This window comes from Pagrus major, chromosome 5 (genome assembly GCF_040436345.1).
Source record: "Pagrus major chromosome 5, Pma_NU_1.0".
Classification (NCBI taxonomy): domain Eukaryota; kingdom Metazoa; phylum Chordata; class Actinopteri; order Spariformes; family Sparidae; genus Pagrus; species Pagrus major.
The window spans coordinates 27,433,183-27,457,606 of NC_133219.1; the positions used below are offsets into that span (position 1 = coordinate 27,433,183).

The 24,424-nt window shown below is 39.7% G+C and overlaps 1 protein-coding gene across 1 annotated transcript in view; it reads left to right on the forward strand.

Annotated features, from left to right (window-relative positions):
- Positions 1 to 24,424, forward strand: part of LOC140995361 (ALK tyrosine kinase receptor-like) — a 354,190-nt gene that overhangs the window by 259,977 nt on the left and 69,789 nt on the right. Inside the window, 2 exon segments of the mRNA XM_073465334.1 lie at positions 21,911 to 22,016; positions 22,018 to 22,045. Coding sequence (XP_073321435.1) covers positions 21,911 to 22,016; positions 22,018 to 22,045 — 134 coding nt within the window.

A 24,424-nucleotide genomic window follows, 5' to 3' on the forward strand; every position in this document is an offset into this window, starting at 1 on the left:
TCATGTACGTCATGTTCTCCAGGCTAAAGAGAATAAGCCCCATCCAGACTGTAACCAGGGCAGGGCTCAAAGACCAGCAGCTGTGGTGATATGGGGTTGTGCTAGTGGTCATGGCATGGGTAACTTGCACATCTGTGAAGGCTCCATTAATGCTGAAAGGTACACGCAGGTTTTGGAGCAACATATGTTGCCATCAAGACGATGTACAGGGACGTCCCTGCTCACTGCAGCAAGACAATGCCAAGCCTCATACTGCACATGTTACAAAAGCATGGCCTCGTAGTTACAGAGACGTGGAGTCCAGACCTCCCGTGTGGGGTGCATTATCAAGCCTGAATATAACAGGGACGCCAAACTGTTGAGCAACAGAAATCATATATCTTATAGCAAGAATGAGGAAGAATTTCACTTTGAAAATTTTAACAATTAGTGCCTCAGCTCTCAAACACTGACTGAAACAGTGATGTAACACAGTGGTAAACATGGCAGTATTCCAATCTTTTTGGAAAGTGTTGCAGGCATCAAATCTGAATGAGTGTATATTTACAACACACAATAAAGTTTATCAGTTTGAACATTAAATATCATGTCTTTTTTACTGTATTCAATTAAATGGAGGTCGAAAAGGATTTGCAAATGATCGCATTCTTTTTTTATTTACAATTAAACTTTGTTTTGTTTTAAATAAGAAAGTTGCAGTTAGATTGTGCAGTAGTGTGTCGACTGCTCTTCACTGAATGTTAGATGAAAGAGCAACTCTGTTTGTAAACTCTGTTTCTGACTTTAATGTTTTGAAGTGTTTTTCAGGAAAGACACAACAGCACATATATTACATCAGCTGATACTGTACATCCAAAACACATCCAAACTTTAATAAAGTGGTAGATCTTTATAATTAAGCAATATTTTACATATATAAACAGACATTTGTGTTAAGTTGATATAAGAGTTGGCGTGCTAAAGGATTTCTATTGATCCAGGTCCAAGAGGAGTTAAGCTGCAATCTTGACGTGATTCAGTACATTTACATGCGTCTGTAGACTCAGGCTGATATATTCTGTCTTTGAGGAAATTAATTTTGCATTATTTTTTTTTTTTCCTTTTAATCAGGGCCAAATAGTCTGCATTAGTCTACATCCCCATTCTGAATACTGATGAGCTTGGGAGAAAAATGGTTTTCCATTAAATCAATGTCTACAATGATTTGTATGACATTCAGATTTTTTTTGCCATTGGCTTATTACCTCTATGCAAGTATACAACAAGATGGAAACCACCTCTGCAGTTATGTGCTCAGTCTGTGAGAAGATTCCATTATGAGTATTTCATCCCTCAGGCCTGTAATCTGTTTTGCTTCCCCCGTTGCAACATTTCACCTCTATGATGTCAGGCAGGTTTATGGTCAGCAATCACTCTTAAGAACAATAGGATCAAGGGTCAGCCAGAGCCCTTCTCTCAGCGAGACCGTGCAATGTCACTCTCGAGATGAGCCCTGCTCTCCCTCCACCCATGCTTATTGCCTGAAATATCTGCTCACTGTGCCACTTTTGACATGTAATCTACTGCAGGCAGCAGCAGAGAGGGAGCCAGATGATAAATCTTCTCTGGGACTGAGCATGTTTTATGGGTATCACGTCCTTACCGCTAAACTATGCTTGAGTGTTCCCTCAGCACTTGGGTTGAATGTAAAACAGCTCAGAATGGAGGGCAGTCTCTGAGGGAGCCATGTGTTTTCTGGTGCCCACCAAGTTATTTAACCATAAAGTCTTTTAAGCCCAACAGGGACGGCATTTCTGCAGCTTGTGCCAGAACGTCAGCCAAAGATAGCTCTGAATCCCTTGACAAGAAAGATACATGCAAGTTCATTAATGCATAATACTGACATGATATGGGATTGTATGGACTGCCTGTTTTATACAAGTTGTTCATATTTTTAAGAAATGTCTTGAGCCCTATTTGCCCGGGACGAATATTACCAGGGGGCCTCATGTGATTTAGAAATGACCACCCTGTGATTGTGTTTCGTGTGGCGCATTTGCACGGGATGAGCAGTGCAAGTCTGTGTTTTACTCATAGCTACTGACATTATCTCCTGTATATGTTGCCATGGCTTCATGTAAGCAAAGTGTCTGTTCTTCAGCAGCCACATTATTAATATAGTTTAGAGTTGATATACCTGCTTTCTGCATGTGTTGCAAGCATAAATACACATTTGAAGCTAATTCAGATCAAGTAACAGATGCTTTGTGTGTGTACTTGAATTTAACAACCTTTCATTGCTCCTAACCTTCTCAGTCATCCCTTTTAAATGTCAATATGGCAGACCTCATAACACAGCTGTTGACTGCTGTCAAACATATTTTGAGCCATGATCACCTCTGTGTTTGCAGGGGAATTTTACTTTACAACTATGAACATGGCAGATTTGCACAGGCATAGCAGAGGACCGCCACAGTAATTACAAATTGCTAGAGATCCCCTGATAATACTAGTCCCGTGCGAATAGGGCTTTGGAGTCACTATAACCCTACTCAGAATTAGTGAAGTAAAATATGTAATTTGCAAAGTAAAGATCCCCTGCAAATTACCTTCTATATTTCACTAACACAGAGGTCATGATAAATGATACTTTTAGTCCTGTGAGAACCAGAATCTCAGTGATTTCCAGACAACTGACAAGTATTACCTTTGATCGCAGCTTATAATATGTTCAACGGTCAACATCTGAGTTCAACATCCATAATGTTGGGATACACAGAAGAGTGAGGTTTTAAAAAGAAAGTTCAAAATTGGTGTCACAGAGGGTAAAACTGCTGAAAAAATCTCTTTTTAAAGTGTCGAACTGTGTACCAGATACAGATCATATGATAAATGTGACATGTGGGTGAAAAAGTTGTAAGAATTGTGCAACAAACACAATTTCAGCACCTGAAAGAATTAATCAAAACTCTGCAGGATCAGTTTTGCACTCAGCAGGAAGGTTAGACTAATATATCTCCTGTGCATTTTAATGATGGAAACATTTCAGCAAACCTGCTCGAAATGTTCCCTTTCTAGCGTGAACAATTCTTTTACCAACATTAGTTCCTGAATCTACACAACTCCGTCTCAAATATGTGAGGTGTTTCAAAAAAGAAGGAAGATGAATCATCTCTCTTTTCTGAGAGGAAGTGTTTTTAAACCTTGTAAGCCCTGCAGAGGTTTACATTTCTCATCATTAAATTCCATGCAGTCACCACGAATCATGAGCGTGGATGTACGCAGGCACGCACACATGCGCACTCTTTAATGATGAGAAGAGACAACAAGGTCTACATTTTGTCCTTTCTGAGATGCAGGGGTTAAACTTAGAGTCTCTCTAGTCTGGAAAACACACCAGGCAAATTAGAGAGGAAAGTGTCAAGCCATTGCTGTGATGACAAAGGCTATGACAAGATAGAGTTGTTAATCGTTTCATCTTTCCCCCTAGTTACATAAAGTTTTCATGGTGTTCTCACTGCCTATTCACAACAAGGTTTTCTTTTTTACTGTGCGACACGTCAGTCACCCTGGCCCAGTTTCATTGCATTTGAATGACAGAGGTTTCTATTTGTTTGAATGAAAGAGGGTGCAGACACACAGGCGTATTTGATGGAACACAGCCGAGGTGGCATTCATGATTGCTATTTACAGGAGTGTTTATGTCAGACATGTAAAAAATGATCCAGCATGTTTCAACTGCTCTTTGCCAGCTCTCCCGCAGAACATTCTGAGAAATCGACCACATCATTTCTTAACACCAGGAAGTTTGCTCTTTCTGCACTCATCCTCTCAACTATAAGCCAACAGCTTTTTAGTGCATTTTACAAACTTGCAAACTGCTTAATTGCTCCAAGAATTAGCATAATGTGAACTATTTTGCCCCTGACTGTTGAAAATGAAATCACATTTTTCTACCCTCACCTCTGCAATGGTAATGAGACTGAACAATGTTACCTTGTAACTCCGCTGGACACATCCCAAACCATGTCTGTGGGACTGAGAAATCCCACTGAAGTCAGTAATTAAATTTGTTTTACCACACAGAACCTTCTGGAGGACGCTAATGAAATAAAAACCAATCCCCGGTCCATTTATTCCACACAGTTCACTTCATTCCGATGGGATTACCAGCTGCATTTTTTACAGTGGTCCCCAGAATTGCTGGTGAAGCCAATGCATTTCAAAAGTAAAAAAAAAAAATAGATACATACAGTGAACTACACATATAATGGGCTATTTGAGCTTGCTTTGAGACCATCTGTTCATAATCTTCCATGGATTTCGTTACTTTTAAATTAACATAGTTGAAATGTGATTCCCGAAAGAAATTTAATAGAACTACATGCAGTGCAGCCAGTTTTTTACTCTTTTTGCTCCTCCCAAGTTGAAACCAGTGTGCCTGGAAGTGCATGTTGGCACCCCAATTTTTTTACATTTCTGGAGTCCTGTCTGCACACTTTGTGTGTGCAGTGATGTGCACCAACCATTTTAATATGGAAGATAAAGATTCACAGAATAATCACTCACAACTAACTTTGTAGCCTAGTAATAGATAATTATATATCATGTACTTAGAATAATTATTTTGTCCAGTTGTCTGGAAGTCATTTGATACAGTGCATTCATTCATTCATGCACACAAAATGCCACAACCAACTCAACAAGCAGGATAATGACACTGTTTCAGTGCACTGATGTCATTTTAGAAAGTTCGTTATTAAACTGTAAAATATCTCACCTCCGTCACATGTCTTTGTCACAAGTGTTTGATAACCAAAGAATGTAGGGGTTATTGTAAAAAATGTGTGTATGCTGGAATATTTTACTCCCTGATGTCGGGATCAGCAACCAAAAATCAAGTATCAGTCGGTCTCGACCCATGTAGCATACTACATTGGCACCACACATAAATAAGTCATCCAGTGTTGGATAATTTTACTCTGTGATGACACTGGAGGAAAGCTCAAGGTATCTTCAGTTTTATTTGAAGTCATCCACTGGGGATAATAGATTTCCCCTCCTCTAAAGCACAATTATTAGCAGCTATTACGCCATGATTTCAATGTGGCACAGAGTTATGTCTTTGTTCTTTTGTTAATATTGATTTTTAGTGACATTAGTAAGAATTTCCATTCTTTAGTAATTGTTGCTCTGTGTCATCCCTCCTCCAGCCAACATCCAACTACAGGCTCTGACTCTTAGCTTCCCTGAGATAGAATATGGTAAACTCACTCTATGAATGAGTGACCACGGTGCTGAGCTTTACTGTATGCTACAGCGAGCAACAAGGTCAGAGCTTAGACACCAAATATAGTGTCTGTAATAACATAAAGTCTGTTCCATGGAAGTCAGCTGCTCTGCCGCATCATGTTTTTCATCACAGCCACAGGTCTATCTGAGCTGCTCCACTTTTGGAAAATGTGTTGGAAAGAAGGAGACAACTCATGCAGTTGTTGTATGCGTCATCAAGCAGCAGCCTCTAGTTGCACAAAATTTAATCATGGTACCCACATGAGGTGAGCGTAATTGGCCGCTGTTTTGGTAATATGCGGCGCATCCTACAAATTAGAGGCTGTAATTGGAACAAACATACCGGTCCTGCTGCCTTCAGATTGGCAGCAGAGATTTAATCAGACAAAGATTGGGCCTTATCCATTCTACAAGACAGTTTGGATCACAGAAGAATAACCATGAAAAAGACTATAACAAAGAACAGACTCTGCTGTACTGGTACTGTTGGCTGTGCCACTGAAAAACACATTTTATTATATGCATGTAAATTGTAATGGTTGAAGAATTTGTAAGTGAATATTTCATACATTGAAGGGATTTTGGAGTGAATGTATTCACTTCCACCAACGATAGAAACCCAATTAGCATAGACACCATCCAAGCTAAGATACAACTGTGACAACAGTGGTGCAAGCATATTTTTTGGCACTACAAGTGCACACCATGGTCCCAATTAAATATGCACTCCCTGTCATGGCAAACTCAAATGGTCAGTGTGTCACTTCACTGGCATAAGTTCAACCAGTTTTATTTGTGTAGAACAAAAATTGAACTCTAATTTGCAGTTATGTATCAATGACTGCAAAATAGTTGCGTCGTGGGAGTCAACGTTTACTCACTGTGATTAACTGTACTGTTCATAAAATGCATAAATGATCTTGGTGGAACCGTTCAGCCATTATCCAATGAAAAATGTGAATATTAACAGGGTTTTGTGCATAAAAACATTTACACACTACACTTACGGGAGTGAGGAGAAATTTGATCATGCATTTGTTTCTGCATGATTTCAGCTTATGTGATTTTTCATGAAGAATACCAGTATATTTCCAACAAACAATGCTCAATCAAGCTGGCCCAGTGCAGTGCATGAATACCATTTTGTCTATTTCTTTGATATGGCTCTTGCTTTTGTTGTTTTCATCCTTAAAAAAAAAAAAAAAGCTTTTTGCATCACATTTGTAATGGTCTGTAGTTATCTTAAAGGGTGATGTTTTGTTTTGTTCTGTTTTGTTTGGAAATTCTTTCCGAAGAAACAAAAGTCTGGTGTGCTCTCTAAATAAAGCTAGTGGGTAAGGTGACCAGTTTTAAAGGTTATGTAGACATTTCAATAAACAGGAAAACAGTAATTGTTGCATTATACGTAAAATAACTTACGATAGGACTAATAACACATTCCAAATAACACAGCGCATTGCATTTTTTTCTAAGAGTATTGCATAAAAGTTACAATATTCTCAAGTGCTCAGCGCAAGTAGTGGAGTCGCACCACTTGTAATTGTCACACTTCGCACACACAACTTGCTCACATGGCCCCACTCCACAGAAGCACAGTGCACACCTTTGGGGCATGACAGGGTGGATGAAATAGACAGAGGGCAGGTAGGACAAATCGTAGTGTACCACAGCATGTGTGTGTTCTATGTTTTATTGCTGTTTGAGTTTAGACTGTACTTTATACGGCTATTTAAAACATATGTCTGGTAGTTCTATACGGCCAGAGTTCTGTGATATTAATGGCCAAATTGGCTGTCAAAAAAGAAATCTAGCATAACTCTGCCATATACTGTACATACTTAACCCATTCATGCCTTTGAGATTAGACATGAATTCATACTCAAGGGGATGTGACATGAAAGAAACATCCTTTTTATCCTAAGAGGATGCACTATAAGTTTAAGTTCGTAATAATATTTACTTTGGCCAGCATTTCTCTCTCAAACTATATCATATTGCATTCACATTGATTTCTGCTTTCCAAGCTCCCAGCCAAACACCTATTCCCTTGCGGGTGCAATTTAAACATTGAAAACATTTCTTTTACGCCGCCTCAGGCCTATGGTCTTCAAGTAAATACCACTTATATATTCCCTTTTACTACACAGTAAAACATTTGAAGTAAAGTAAAAAAAAAGCTGAGTAACACGAGCTTCAGCATAAAGAAAACATGAACATACATGGAAATGCAGAGCAGCTACCATTATAAATTAAAAGCATTCAACCTACTTAAAATTCACTCTTTTGTCTTTCTAGTGAAACGAAATTCAGGGTTTAAACATGCAAATCTCTATAATACCAAGATTCTAGTAAACATATACATTGTAATATTCCCTTTATTATTTTATATTTTATCATTTGACAGTAATAAAGACCTTTTATTCCTGAAAATGTGCATGTTTTTCCTTGTTTAGCATCAGAGCAAGATACAATTAGTTATTTAGAGTTGTCTAACAGGAAGTGTGTATTTCTGCTACATGAAAGCAGACATTCTCCCATAGGCTGGCATCTCTTACGGTATACCTGTTTATCCAGCTCCATCAGGGTCGTCCAGCCCTCCAACAATGAGAACAGGTTCTTGTGGGATTTAAATTGCTGCCCCAAGAACAGACCTGTGTTCAAAGAAGAGCATACACTAATTAAATGATGATGCCTTGCTAGATTCATTTGAATGAATTATTTACTCATTCTTTTTTTTTTTTTTTTTTTTTGTCATATACAGATATACAATGATGATTGCTGTGTAATATGCATGCTGGTGTGGTCCAGTCTCTATTTGATCATTTCAAAACACGATGACAAATATACAGCAGGTAGTTTAGATGCATAATCTTTCAAACTGACAGCCTGATTATGAGGAGCAGACCCCTCACTGGCTTTTTTTAGGCTATTTTGTTAGATACACATGTCTCGACAAGTTAGGAGTTAGGAGTTTGTGGTTTGTTTTATTTATTTGCGTATTTAATATTTTTGTTTGGTTTGCTTCATTTTGATTTGATTTGGGTATTGTGTCTTGTGGTCAGGGGGCTGTATTTATATATCTGTTCTTTTTACCCCCTGGAATGTTTTTATTTGGGGGAGGTCTATTGAGTTGGGTGATGCCTCTGTTGCAAGATGATTGTGGGGTAACGTGTTTGATTTGTTGTAAGTTAGTGTGTCTGAATAATTCTATGAGGGATGTGTCATGTATATGACCAGAATATTCATTCATTCATTCATTCATTCATTCAGTTATTCTTATAGTACAATATGGTTAGTGAACTAGGTTATGAGTTGGGTAAAATATGGTGGGTACTAAGTGAATAGCCAGCCTATTAATTATTATGGTAAGCTAGCTAATAGCCTAGAAGGTGGCTTTGGTGTGTATGTGTGTGATTCATAATTAATAACTATTGTGCACCAGGGCCCATTATAATAGCCTTCACTGGGGCTCATCATAACTTCCCTAGGCCACTTAGCTCCACTATTAGCTTCTTCAGTGGTTCCCAACACGGGATCGCAAGATAAATCTAGTGGGTCATGAAATTAGCAGCAGAAGAGAAAAGGGAAAAAAAACACATTTCTGCTTCACAAAATCTGCGTATTTTTCTGACTTTGCTCAAATCTCTGCAATATCTCTTGTGAATTATTATAATTATATATATTATGATATATATTATCATCTTCTCTCCATGGGTCTCTAAAAATACAATTTTGGTTAAACTGGTCCCAATTGGTCATGTGGGTTTGCAAGCAGATATTGCTTTATTTTAACAGGTCACTAGCCAAAAAAAGTTGGTAACCATGGACGTTACTGTGTCTTGGCCTGGTAAGATTTGGATGTGTAGGAGCACATGGCTGTGTTCCTTTATATCTTTGATGTGAGGCCCTGTGTTTCTTATCACCTCTGTTTTTAAGTTTGAAGCAACTCTACAGGAAGAGAGGCGCCATCTTATCGCCTGGCAGAGAGGACAGTGTTTTTCTTGGTTGTAAATACTTCGTATGAAGACACTTTTAATTAATTTACAACTCAAAGCCTTTGGATGAACCTCCTCTCCCTTGCAAGCACACATATCCTCTTTCACAGGTCATGGGGAGGCCTCTGTGAAGCTTACCAGGAGGGACAACTGGCCATCGGAAGGTGTCAATACAGAGTCTTTATATATGTAAATTAACTCACATCAAATGTTTTTCTTTCTTTGTTTTAGAGTATCTCTCTCTTGCTGTAATCTCTTGCTGTAATCTCTTGCTGTAACCTCTTTTTGTAACTCTCTTCTTCTAAATTTTTCTTAGCTTTACTTTAAACCTTTACCTTTTGTATTTTTGCGACACGCTCTTAGGCAGAAATCTCCGCACAATTGACCACGTGCGATTTTTACCTCAATCTTCTAATTTGAGGACGCACTAATTCTAAGTGCTTTCGTTTTGTTAAGTATCGTTATTTTACTCAGTAGAAGTTAATTTGACTTAATTCGTCTTGTTTTGAGTAATAACTGAGGACTCGCCAGGCCAGCGTTATTCTCTAGTTATTTTCGTCAAGAAAGTTGAATTAGTTCGATCAAAAGTTCAGAGTCACCACTTCAGGCAAGAAGAAGACTTTTTATTACAACAACCAGCTTTGTGCAGTAATTGCCTGCATCAACAAACCGTGTGACGGTTTGCAACAATAGACATTTGCCAAGCCAAGACCGGCTCGCCCCCAACGCTCACAAGCGGTGCCATCCCGCTGGGCAGTGGACCGGGACCTTCCTGCCGGGTACTGGACAGACTGCGCTCTCCCTCCGACACCTGGACGAGAGAAACCCACTGGGAGACCGGACGAGCTGCGACATCCATCCGGCTCGAGCGGCATCTTCAAGCCGCAGACGATCCGCGACTCAGCTCCTTCTCCTGGACCGACACCTCAAGCCGAGGTCAAGCTATCAGCTCCGGAGAGGTCCAAAGTGGTGAACGTCTCCCAGTCTTCAGGCAAAGTAGGCTAAACACCCACGCACACTGCTGGAGTCACACGCATGTTCTTGAGTTGGTGGTGTCTCTTTTCTTTTGATTCATAGTAATCTTTAATTAATAAGAAATCCGGTTAGGTCTCGTTAGTGTCAAAATTACTATAGTAATCTTTGAATGCTTCCCAGACTCGTGACTTTACCATCCGCTCATCTCCATTCATTCATTACCATGATCATTTAGTCTCTACATCTTATGTTATCATTATTGTTTGTTTGAATCATCCTTTCATTTATTCACCTTGATTTATTTAGTAAATAAACATATTTAACCGTGCGTCGTTGTCTGTGCAGGTTTGTTTTAATGTGGAGAACCGATGGATATGTGTAGAATCTCACTTCTTCATTTTTGAGATTGAATAAATTGTTCTGAAATTGATTAGAATTGATACAAGTTAACCTTGTTTAGTCGAATTTGATTAATTACCTCCGGATTATTCAAATAGATAAAACATCGGAGGTGGTGCCCCATTAACGAGTGTTTTATTAATCCCAGTGATTGATAAATTGTGTTTATTATTAGTGTATCTCCTACAGATGTTTGTTTTTTAAACTGTGTCCAGATTACAACATTGCTAACATTCCAGCATTGCAATGCCTTTCGGGCTGAAAGCATCTTAAAGTTTATCTTCCTGCAGGGTGATTGGTGGTCTGTTGGGCCTTCAAGGCTAGTCAAGGAGAGGAGATGGATTCAAACACTGATGAAGTGTCTACATTCCTGACTTCTTTCCAGACAAAACAATTTCAAAGTTGCGGCTAGAAGTTTGAAGAATTTGCTGAGCAATTTTGGATGTCTTCTTGTCATCAACATTGGCTGCAGTGCAGTGCCAAGCTCTCACTCTGTCCCATGTGCTGACAGCAATGAGACAAACAGAGCTTCATTTTTCACATCTATATCACATATCTAACATATGATATGGTCTGGTGACCCATCATAGATAGTCAGTTGTAGGATAACTGTTTCCTGTTGTATTGAGCCATCATCTGTTTCCTGTGAGATCAAAGCTCTAAAAGCAGCATTTTTATGTTTCAAAGTGAACATGTTTTAATCACAAGTGCTGTCACTCGATTGGAGCAATTTCCTGTGGCTCTGTAATGTATGAGGTTGCAAAGTAATTGAATTTCGGTCATAATTAAAAAGTGCAAGGAGCCATGTGATCTCTTCCCATGCCTTTCATCTTTGTAATAGCATAGCAGTTTACATCTAAGAAGCAACACTTTCATCACTGAAATTAGTCATTTATAGTGGTCTTCCATGCTTTATGTGCCATGTAAGGTACAGCAGAAGCACTATTAAATTGGAAATGCATTTTAATTTGACATTGACAGGAAGAAAACACAAATAAGTTGAGGATCAGTCATGGAGAGAGCTGGCTAGGAGGATGGGCAGCAGAATGGCATTGATGACAGGGTGAAGGTGTTGTATTAACAGTTTAACGTGTAGACTTACTATAGCATCCAAACCAGTTTTTCAAATGTAGATAAAACGGTACCTTTGATTGTTCATGTGAAGAGAAGTTAGGTTAAGCCTCAGTTTCCATTCTTCTATACAAGCACAGTTTACATGTTTTCAGCACAATATCATTAGACAGCACTGCAGCTGTAGAGTCGTAACCTCTGAATTATTCAGAACAGTAGTGGTGTAGTGGCACAACACAGACCCAAAGAGTCAACGGGAGAGACTAAGCATGACAGAGAGTATAAAACCACGTAACAGATTGCGGCATAAATGAGCAAGGAAACTATCGGAAATGAAATTAGATGACAAAATGGGGGAAAGACAAAGAGTGAGCAGCCACAGTGATCAATAGCAATGGAAATGGCTGCGATAGCTGTTGACATATTGTACTTCTCTACCATACGTGATGTTTCTAGTGAAGACAGGATTATTCGTCTCATGTATTATCTGTGCACTGTGCTTTTGTATGATACTTGCACTGCTGGTTGTTATGTATGCTATGACTAACAGCATCAGCAAATGTGGAATATGGTGAGTAAACTGGGTTGCTGCTTTCAACTTTTCAAGTTTATTTTTTGTTGTCACTTTTACCCCTGTGGTTTGTCACCGCTTATTATCCAGGCCAATTACTTGACAACAATCTACTGTAGTATCTTAAACAACCACCACAGGTGTGGTATAATCCATCCTTCATGTCTCATGTTTTCCCTGTTTGTAGACTGTGCAGGTTCCAGCAACATGACCATCAATCGTGTGATCTGGTTTTGTCAAACATTGTGTCTCTCAGTGAGGAACGCAGCATTATCAGACAATTAGTTTGAGGCTATCCTGACCATGTTGATTCAGTCATCAAGATGAAGCCACACTGTGCTTTGGTTGGACGCACCATCACTCGTCATACAACTTCTTCTCCTTGCATTTCGAGAAGTTTTTTTTTTCCTTATTGTATTGTTTGACACCTAGCATAACACACTCATGGAGTAAACTAAATGGTAGTTTTAACTTCACTGCTTATTTTTAGGATTCGGGAAAACACCAGAGAAGTTATAAGAGAGGAGGAAAAAAATACTTAAAGCATTTTGAATAGAAAAGTAACACTGGAGATGGCAGCTGGTGGTACTGTGTAACCATCTTATGACAATGCGCATGCATAGTAGAAGTATAATTTTAAGGGAAAAAGGTGTTTTAAACTTTACTTTGGAACAGAGTCACTGAACTTTTGAGAATTTATTTTTTCACTGGGGATTCTTTATAGGTGGTCACTATGTCTCAGTGACCAATGAAAGTGAAATTATGGCTCTATCTCCATTTACTTAGATAGGGGCCTAGTCTCGATAGCCGGAAATACCTGCCTATATGCGTTGCCAACCCAGAGAGCAAAAAGTGGTCTAGATCACGTCTTTTAGACATTATTTATGGACATCCAAGATGTCTAAAAGACGTCCTCTGGGGAGCCAGAATGAACGTTTTTTATACATCTTTTCTGGACATTGTATAGACGTTTATATGTTGTTTGTCGACTAATTCTGGCTGTCCGTGCACGTCCAGATCATAGCCAGTATGAACGTCTATTCTCAACTAATTCTGGATGTCAGTGGATGTCTAGATTATAGCCTGACTGGACGTCTTTTCTCAACGTCATTTATCGACTAATTCTGGCTGTCAATGGACGTCCAGATCATGGCCTGGCCCGACGGACAAACTAATATGATTAACTACTCCCATTGGTCCCCATATATGTAGCAGAAGCGCTAGCACCAATAATTATCCATGAAGTCTATGGAGAGTACCATAGTTGCCAAACCCAAAATAAAGATTTCATGCTATTCAGAATTTACTTGGCGTTCTCTCTTGTTTGTATCATGGACTTCATTCTGGTGAGCCCACATCTCTCCCACTGAGTTGTGGTCTGGATTGATCTTGGACCCAGTTTAGGAATGAGACTACAGCAAAAACTGCACTGCACGGAGCTGGACTTCACATTTGTCCTTTGTTAAGGTTTTTAAATGGTATGTCAGTGCGGTCCTTCTGGCCTTATGTCCTGAGTGTCGACTCTTTTGGAAAAATTGCACCACCTGGGTTGACAGCCGGTCGCTCAGATAAGCTTATCTAGTAATAGCGTAGTCAGTACAGGCCCAGTGTGAGACACTGAAAGCACTGTTTTAGAGAACTTAAGGTTAGTTATCCTGTAACCCCTGTTCCCTGATAACATGTCTCACGAGAAGCACCCACCTTGCATAAACTGAGGTGGGCTTATCTTGAATGACATGTGACGCTGAGTCAATCACTTTTTTATGGGAGGCAAGGGACTGTGCCTTGATGGCTGCAGCGTAATGATACAGAAGCCTCTGAGGATAATGGTGAGAGAGCATTCAACCTAGTGAGACACCAATGTCATGAGTCTAAGAGTTACAGGAGAAATAACCACATGTTATCTCTGAGATTTTAGCAGCAGCTGATTGGAAAAGAAGAAAAAAACTCTGGAAATTGACACATGTGACGTGTATGTGTGAACTCAAAATGTTAGTAACAGAGGGGTATATTAATAAGCTCTGGTGAATTTATACTGTAGCTGCACCACACACACACACACACACACACACACACACACTGGTATGAATCCAGATGGCCAGTATAATGCAGAATCAAACAGAATGTGACATTTGTTTTTTTTTTTTGTATCGCTGTTGTCGGCCCCCACATTGATGGGGTAGTCCTGCTCCTCCAGATGGCCAGACCAGCCCTGGTTCTGGAGGTTCTTCTGTCTTAGAAACATGATTAAATGCTGCATTTTCTTCTACACCTCAAATACTTTTTAAGTCATTTCTGAAGCCTGCAGAAATTGGCGAGTAGTGTCAGAGTGCAGACCGGCAGTCAACTGAAACAACCTGCCAGTCAACAGTGAACAACGAGATGCAGGATCCTGTTCCATTAGCTTTTGGGGGCTCCTCTGCTCCGCTGCCTCTCTTCTTCATAACACTGAAATCATTCTTTATGTAGTTTTGATTGGTTTCAAGGGACCCATGAGCATTATTATGTCTGTGTGATCACTGAGGCACAGCCTTTTTGATCATTATTTATGTTGAAAAGACAGTGTTCCTTTTTTAATGGGCCTGCAGACGGTTTGGGTTCATTTCATTTACAACTATTTAATTCCCAAAGTTGTGTCAGTGCTTCTTCTTAACACCAACCCGTTGTAATATGCTCCACTCAGACAGTTTATTCATGATGGAATGTTCAGCAGTAGATGCCTCATCTCATTACAGCAATTTTTTCAACAACATCGGACCTGATACACTCACTCACTCAAGACACTAGCACAATCTATAAGCAAAACAGCGCTGGTGAAGGAAGCTGTTATATTAGCTTTGAACATCTGGACAATGCAATTTTATTTTACTTCCTCAACAACTAGGTTTTGTGTAAAGACAGTGGACTTAGAGTGACGGATACTAGGGATGAATTTCCATTATTGGGTTAACTGTGAATATCCTCACACCAGTGACTTAAACAAAACCTAGTTCAAAAACATACACTTCTTTATTGATTTCTTGAAAGATTGTTTTTTTGGTGAAAAAAGAGTTTTACACATATTTTGATGATTATCAGGATAATATGGTGAAACGCAATTATTTTGCCCAAGACAATTGGGAAGACATTTTTTCATATCGTCCCATGCCTAGTGTGTTCCATGCAACAGAGACATTAAGTACCACCAAGTGAATAAGTGAATGGAATCCAGATCATTATACAGCCGATGTGTAGAACAGCAGTCCATGTTTAGTTCACCAACAACAGTAACACACTTTTCTATCATCAGGCCTGTCATAAAATACACATGTGATTCTGTGGGGATATGTTCAAAAAGCCATCTCCTGAAATTACATGTATTTCAACCCGGAAGAGGCTATTTTGAGTTCGTATATCAAAGAAGTCACTGGTGATTACCCACTTGGTCTGGGTTCACACTGAACATGGCTCTGCTGTGTTTGTGTACATGTTTTTAAGGCATTTGCCACACTGACATGAATCCCTGGTGTGCTCACTTGCACCATTTTTTTGTTGTTGTTGTTGTTGTTGTTTTTCATCTAGACTTGTTCATTTGGTTGGGGTTGCTTTCATCCTCTGTAATTTGCTCTTGGCAGATCGTTCATTTTTCAGTCACAAAATAATTTGCTTAGAACAGAATTGCAAGATAGCTGTATTCAGGTGTGAGTCATATGTGAATATACAGTGGCTAATGGTCACCTGGAGTGCAATCCCAAGTTTTAGTCAACAAAATCATGTAAGAGCCTCATGATTACCAGCAATCCAAACCACTCTTCCTAGTTTATAGCGTTCACAAAGTGCCATAATGAAGCTGCATTGTCTATGAGGCATATGTGTGATGAGACCAAACTATGTAGTTTTCCCAGAATGTGGTGTATATTGATTTTCCCAATAACAAATATTTGAAGAAAAAAAATCCAGTTGGGCTGAACAAATACTGAATTCAGCCATAAACATGTCCCCAATACAAGTCAACCCTGTATCCCCAGTTTTACCCCATCTACCCAGTCATCTCAGCTCCCTTATGGCCTAACGGATTTTGACTCAACAGATAGCATTCAAATGTGTCCTGTTTAGTTTGGGGAAGTGGCACTCATTCAGCCGGGCCATGTCAGGCCGTTCAATCTAATCTGCACTTCTCTTGACATATTGGCTTATGCCTGTTGTGCGCTACACCATTTGACAGTCAAAATCAATGCGGCTTAAGTAGAGATCCTGATCCAGCAGCAATCACATCAGCACCTCGCCCACATTCTTACTCCTTAACCCCTGCCGCCTCTATGCATACCCCGATGTACACAGCATCATTTTCAATCAATTTCATTTTTTTCAAAACTCACTACATTTTAAAGTAGCCGGCATGATAGAAACCTATGGCGAAGTCTCTTGGGGGTAAAAATTCCATTACCATGTAAAGCAGCTTCCATTTCTTTCCTCCCTTTCCTTTAGTTTTACTGCAGATGCATTCAACAGGTTACTTGGGCATGGGGTACGATTGAAAACCTTAGACTTGAGGATGTGAGTTAAATGGCTTTGTCAATACCCTGGAGTATATTTTGCTTACACATTATATATTAAGTATTTCATCATAACGGCTAGGTTGTGTTTTGCAGAGGGCCAACCGCATGCGAGAAGAAGACAGCATAGATTTTATATTTTTTGTTGTACTCCCTTCAGCTGTGTGACCCAGAACAGATTCAATAACATGTCTATTTGCAATATTTGATAATTTTTGGCACATTCACTCTCAGAATGATTAGCTTTGACATTCCACAAATGTGTTTATGATTTTGACTAATAGCTGACAGAAACTCACATTTGCAGCTCTATCTCATCATGTCTAATATCTATATTCAATCATTTATGTTTAGCTTTTGTTGAGCATTGTGAAAATACAGTCATTCAGCATGAATCCCCTGGAAAACAGCTGTCATGCGTGATTTGCAACTTAATCAAGTTACACAGAGATAAATTTAAGAGACATGGTAAACAGACTTGTAAACAGAAACAGAGCAACATCGGCAATTCAAGAAAGTAGTAAGCTCTGGCTAACTGTTGCCTGCTGTGCCGACTGCAGGACTAGCTCCTTTCCACAGTGTGCTTTATGTGCCACAGGGCCCCTTTAAGGCTGAATTTAACTTAAATCTTCTGTTTCCTTTTCCTTTTTTCTTCATAATCATCCTCTGATTCAATTTGCCATCTGTAATTGTTCCTGGACCTCTGGACTGTGATGAAACCTAAACTACCCGAACAACATGTGATGGAAATCACCGAAGCAGGGCCAGTGAACGCACAAAGAGGGCACTTGTGTGATGTCTTCCGTATCGTCTTTGATTTCCATGTCCGTTTTTTATAAACACAAAATGTATTTTGGAAGTGGGGGCTGACAGTAGGCAGGGCTTTGCAGGGGTGTTACATAAAGTCACTATTCATTATATTTACAAGAATGATTGAGATACTGTATAATAAAGCCCCACTCTTACAGGTTGAACTAAGCTAACAGAAAAGTCAGAGACATGTCAATCAAACAGTCCCTACATATCCACACAGACCAGAGAAGAGGTCTAATTAGCCAAAATAAGTGAAACCACTAGTGCTGGTATACCATAGGTGTGCAGAGCCTTGACAATATATCTCAGGTGGTATGTTGGTACTGTAAACCCTCAAAAACATCTTAAAACTCTGTTCCTGTCTTAACTTCACATCCCTCCTCACCCTGCTGAGCCTATTAAATTAGGCCCTGGTACTATAACACCCCCAACATTGGAAAATAGACAGTAAATTCACAAGGAAAACCCAGCCTTGCAGGTCTAAGACAATCAATGCTTTTTCTCCAGTAAAAATGTGCCTTCACTAAATTTTTGTATTTGAAGCCGTGTTGTATACAAGAGAAAGATGCACGATTTAAGGTGGGCTATTGTTTTCTGAATGACTGTTATTTATGCTCAGCAGCTCAAACAAGTCAAAGCGAAATAAGAAGTCACCATTGAATCATTTTTCAAATGTTTTGACACAGCTTTGTCTCACAATTGCGCCTCCACACTTATGAGGGACCTTCAATCCGATCCGTTCTTTTTCTAACCCTGAGCAAAACCTTATGCCTCATTCTAATTCACATATTGATGCTCACCTGAGGATGTGAGGAAGAGAAAGCTTGAAAGATATCATCTGGTTTAAGGACAGAAGCACAAAAACACACATGAATGAGTACAAAGGGCAGAGGTAACGTTAGTTTGTCTGCTCTCGCCTCACTCTGGCAATGTGTCCAACCAGGCCTCACAGCATTAGGAGAAACATTACCTCTTTGAAAAGAATAGGCAGCGCACTTCTTCATGTATTGTTTGTCTTGATGGATGAGACTCACAGCTAATGCAAACCAGAACCCACAAGAAAAATAAGTCTTAATGTGGTTAGGACATAAGCAGCCTACATCCTCACTAACAAACAAACAACACAAACACACACACACGACACACACAAACCGAATGAAAATTAAAAGAGCTACATTAGCCAGAGCAGAGCACTAAGGGAGCATAAATGAATAGCATTATGAAAGGAGAATTGTCAATTGGCAGCAAAGATTAGTTGGCTTGAGCCGTTCTGTTTTGTTACAGTGGAGAAAAAAAAACATTCTCATCATGGGAGAGGCTTTCACCAAACAGCAGTCTGAACAAAGGTCAGGTGATTTTAAATAACCAACAGGCCATTAGGACACAAAGGACCTTAATGAGAATTATTAGCATCCGCATTTGGATTAGTCATGTATATCTAATTCCCGCAGAGGAGTCTTAATCATTCATTTTCCCTTTATTTATTTATATATAGGACCACTGTGCCTTGCATGGTATACTGCTAATTAGGTTTAAGTGTTTGAGTGATGTATTCTGGCAGCTCTGTTCTGATCCGCTGCTCAGTTAATCAGTACTGTGAATGCCAGCACAGACATAGCGTGATAAGACATAAAAATAATTCAGTAGACTTGTGTACGATTTTACACTGTGAGCAGATAGAGATCAAGTTTACAATGATCACTTTAGACTGAATGCCCTACAGCTCTGTCCATTTCATTATCAGTAGATTGAATATATTCAATTCCAAGCACATGTTCCGTTGTTTACACTTTTGTACCTCTCAAATTAAAGATTTGGCTGATGCGCTGTGTATTTCACATTTAAATACAGAGCACTTTGCTTATCTGGGATTGAAGAGTGCGTGCTCTTTTAGTGCACATGTTTGCGTTATCTTATGCACAAGGCGACAAACATTCCTGCACTATTACAATACAATCATCATCAGGCTGAGTACTCATTCAGCAGAAAGGCCATTTTGACATTCTGCCCTCAGCCTAGCCGGTGGAGAATTCAGCAACACCATATGTATATGACTCAGTCGGCAAATCATTTCAAGGTTATCAAGGAGACAGTGGCGGCTCTTATCTGGGGCTTCATTTCCTTTCTCTTATAGGATATGGCAGGAAGCAGGTCCCACACCGCAGAGCTGTTCTTTTGTGGTGCTATAACATCACTTCCCATCTGGTCAACACCTTCCCTCCACGCTAAGCTCTGTCTGGGTGGGAGTGAGGGGGGTCTAGTGAAAAGCGACTTGAAAGAGGTGAGAGGAATAAAAGGAGGGCGGATCGAGGAAAGGCAACACAACGTTTAAAGAAAACAAAAAAAAACCATAAGAACGGTAAAGGTAGTAATGTGAAGCCTGTTGAGTCAGAGCACAGACATCGGGGAAATCAAAAAAGCTCAGAGCCTGTTTGTGTAGTGGGGGGTTGTGTGTGTGTGCATGTGTGCATTTATGTTTGCTCTACTCTTACTAGGACAAATCTACACAAACAAAGCACAAAAAAACCCAAAATAAACACAGTTGTCAGTTTGCTAATTCCCAGGACACTTGTCATACTACAAAGGTAGACACCTACTGAGATCTGTAAGAATAACATCATCAGTGGTCTGTGTCTGGGATCACTTTCAAAATTTGTGAAATTGTTCCAATTTGGTTTTCTTAATATTATGTCACTCCTGGGAGAAAAAAAAAAGAAGCCTTGAAGTCAATGTGAAACACTCAGAGGACAAAACAACCTACTACAACATCAGGTGATTAAAGCAGTGTGTCTAAAAAGAAAAACATCTTGGTGTGCTTATTGAAAACGTCTCAAAACTCATTAGGTTGATATAACAAGATGTACCTACGAAAAGAAGCTTCAGGAATGGATTATTTGATTTTTGTCCACTAGGGGGGAAGAAACTCTAACTGTGTTCTTATCCAGAAGATACAAGGCAACGCTGTCGTTAGACTGGAGTCAGGTTTGATAACTTTGTCTGTCTTTATCCTATGTTTGGTGTTTGGCAGGTACAGTGCAGTGGTTTCATTTTATTTTATTTTATTTTATTTATGTATTTATTTATTTTTGGTGAAATCAGCTGCAGGAAGCATGATTAATAAGAGCAATAAGACTGTACCATGCAGTAAATGTAAAAACAAAACAATGAGCTAAAAAAGGCTAAAATAGGCAGATATTTCTGTCAGCTGATGACAGAAATATGAAAAAATTCTCTTATTTTACACAGATGCATTATGAATTTGTTCCTTTTCCTGACTCAACGCCAATTAACAGGGCTAATTAATTATTTTTTTAATCTCATTTATAGTTATTCCATTAAAGATGGTAAAGTAGAAAGACAGCAACTGTCCAGCCAGAGTGGGAGAATCGCGATGTTCAATAACTATCAAATTGTAAAAATATGTTCTGTTTTGACACTGGAGCAAAGTGGCAGTAAAGTGGCAAAACAAAGGTTTGTTGTTGAGGCTTGCGTTCATGCACACAGTGTGGTATCAAGTGTGTGTGTGCCGTTTCTGTAATCAGTAGCTATTTTTGTTGTGTGCTGGTGGTGTGTGTATGTGTGCAAGGTTTTGCATTCATACATTAACTTCCGCTTTAGGGAAGTAGGTATTTTACAGTGAATCACTATATGTGGTGTATTAACTTGTGTGTTAGAATGAAGGGATGGGTAGGAGAGAGGGGGAGGGGAGAGCGGGAAAGGGAGAGAGAGAGAGAGAGATTGTTGATGAGCTCGGAGCCAAAGACAAATCAGCACAATTTGCTTAATAAAATTAGGGGCAGTTGAACTACACAAAGCCAGCCGCTAGTTGAGGGAGGACGGCATTCAGCACAGGACTGCAGCTTGATAGCAACTTTGACTCGAGTGTGTTGTTGTCCCTCAACCACACGCCTGCTGTAATAGTGGCTTTAAATTCTAGTCTGACTCCACACCAGCCGTAAGCTCTTAAGTGAGGCACCTCCTCACACCTGGCCACAGCAAACCCTCCACTAGACCCAGAAGTCTAGGCTGGGCTCAAAGGGTGGCCATGCATCAACAGACAAAGGAAGAAAGGGACTCTCCCAAAATGGATGGGGATGAGGAAACCCCCATGTCGGCTTCTGCTGAAGCCCTGGACAGTCCCTCCTCCGAGGCTTTGGGAGCTCAGGCAGAGCAGGCCCGGGCCACCCTCACCCCCTCACCCCGCAGTGGATGTGTTTTTTTCTGTCAGCCATGGTGTCTACTCCTCACACTGACACTGCTCCTGCTTTCTCTCTTGGCAGCTGGGCAGTGGTCCATCTCACCCTGGGGACCAATAGAGGATCACCTTTTCGGGTGTCGGCCAGCTACGATCAACGGATTCCAAAGGATGACACAGCCACCATTGAGCCCCCACTTCACCACCAATTGCACCATGGGTAAGTTGGCACTGCCATGTCATTCCTCTCAGAAAAGATTGTAAGGTAATGGTGATGCTTCTCTGTTTATATGTGTACTTATATGTGTGAGTATTTCTGTTTTGGTAAATGTTTTGTTTTGGGGTTTTTTGTATGACTTTGTGAAAATGAAAAGACTTAATTATCAATCAGTTAAATCTGGGAAAAGTTCTTTATATTAACCTAAAATGAAAAATATCAGTTAGGGCAAAAGATCAAATATTAAGTAGTCCAAACAACCTGGGAAACGTCCTGGGATCCTTCTTTTGTTTACAGTTGTTCTCTGTGTGTTTCCTGTCACAGTTTCTGTACTATATGTCAGGACTAAATGTGTCTCACATGTCTGCAGAGTGGCCAAGTTCCCGAAGCAGCACAAACATGTCAAACTGGAAATTACACAGCTACATTCCGTGATTTTTAACTTCATTACACCATGTTGTGCAATGAAATGCCTAGACGGCTGGAGACTCAAATAATATCCTTCTCTGTCAACCTCGAAAGCTCCTGAAATTGGATTAATATAACTGATTCAATTTCCTCTGAGCTACATGCAGAAGCACAGCAACTCTTGCTAAAACATTTCAAGTGTGCATTACTGAGGAAATATGTATGAAATCCTTATTTCCTCTCACAGACAGATGTTTGGTAGGCAGGAAGACCGGACTGTCAGACCAAGCAGGTGAAGTTTTGATTCAACTTTTTGTGTATGAACGTATCTGCACAATTTAATACATGTTATCTTTCAAGCTGCAACATGTTGAAAATAGGCATGACTTTACAAGTTCATGTTGTGTGTACAGAAAATGTTTAATTTCAGGCTTCTGTTTAAAAAAAAAAAAAGTTACCCAACTTGTTTACCAGACCATGTTGGAGTCTGCTCACATAAAAAGGAATAAAAAAGTAAAGGATGACCAAGAGTAATGCTCCGCCAGGAGCTGCTTATCATGGACTAAATTAAATCTGGCTGCCGTGTTCAAAAGAGATCACTGCCTTGATATAATGCTGCTTATACGTTGTTTTTTCTGAAACTAGATTTTCAATAATGTATTATTCTATCACAAACAGGCTCATTCTAGCATTGGCATACTCCCCCGTTTATTCACACATCCACATGAACTTTGTTCATTTTATATATGTTGCTTTTTTTCACACCACATGTTCTTCAGATATTTAGTAAAGATGCTGATTTTTTCAGTGTAAAACACGAGAGAGGCTTCATAGTTTGCAATTTATGTCTGATTTATTGCTGCTCTAGAAATGCTCCTTAGAGACACTTTTTTATTATTAATATACTTTATTTAATTAGTGTAGTCCCATTGAGGTTATAAAATCTCTCTTTAAAGGAGCCCTGGCTGAGATAGCAGCATAACAGTGGTTCAAACAATATACCAACAAACCCTTCACTTCCATTTTAAATCCCATAATTAGCTGTAAATCTGTCTTCAAGTGGTTTCAGGCTGCAGGGACAGAGAACAGGGGATACTGTACTGTACTGTATTGTGTCTATGCTACAGGAAACATGCTGAATAAACTATAAAACCTGTCTTTGATATTCAAAAGCAGCCCTGGTCCAACTCCAATCTGAATGATGCCAAAACAAAACCAGAGATGCCAGATTTTTAGACTTAAGAGGATTGGTATGGAAATCCACACCCTCTTCTTATTAGTCATCATTTATTAATTGTGGTCTGATAAAAACTGTCCTGGTCTTTTTAAAGAAAAAAAATGAATTCACTAGAAAAGGTTGGCTTAGTTTGTTTTCCTGTCTCCTCTTCCTCTCAGTGGCCACCTGGGTATATTTTATTATGGGAGCAATTGTTCCTCTACCTTCCACTTGTTATTAGCTTGAGTTGCCCTGATTTCTGGCCAGAGGTTTTGGATGGAGCACTTGAACGAAACACTGACAGATGGAGCAGCATTGTCCACAACACCCACTTTAATCCAGTTCTTGTTATGCTACACACCAGAATGTATTCGAGTGGGCTTTATACAGAAATGTACAAAGCATCTTAAAAAAGGTGATCATTCCCCAAGGCCTTTTTGTGAATTCAGAGAGATGCTCACAATCCAGCAAATTTAATCTCCTCTACTTTTATAGAGGCAGAGTCTCTCTGAGCTCTGCAACAATGAAATAGCTTTTATGCTCCGTCAATATTTAGCTCCGGATGAATGAGTAACATCGTTCTACAGAAAAGATTTGTCTAGCTCTAATTCCCCCAAATTCGGTTCAAGCGGGATGTTTGGACTTGAGGTCAGATCAGAGCAGTTAGTCACAGGGAACAATTCATCGTTTGGTGCAGCTGAGTTTCTCACAGCTGGCTGACACTGGCAGCCTGATAACACACTGGCAACACCTGACTC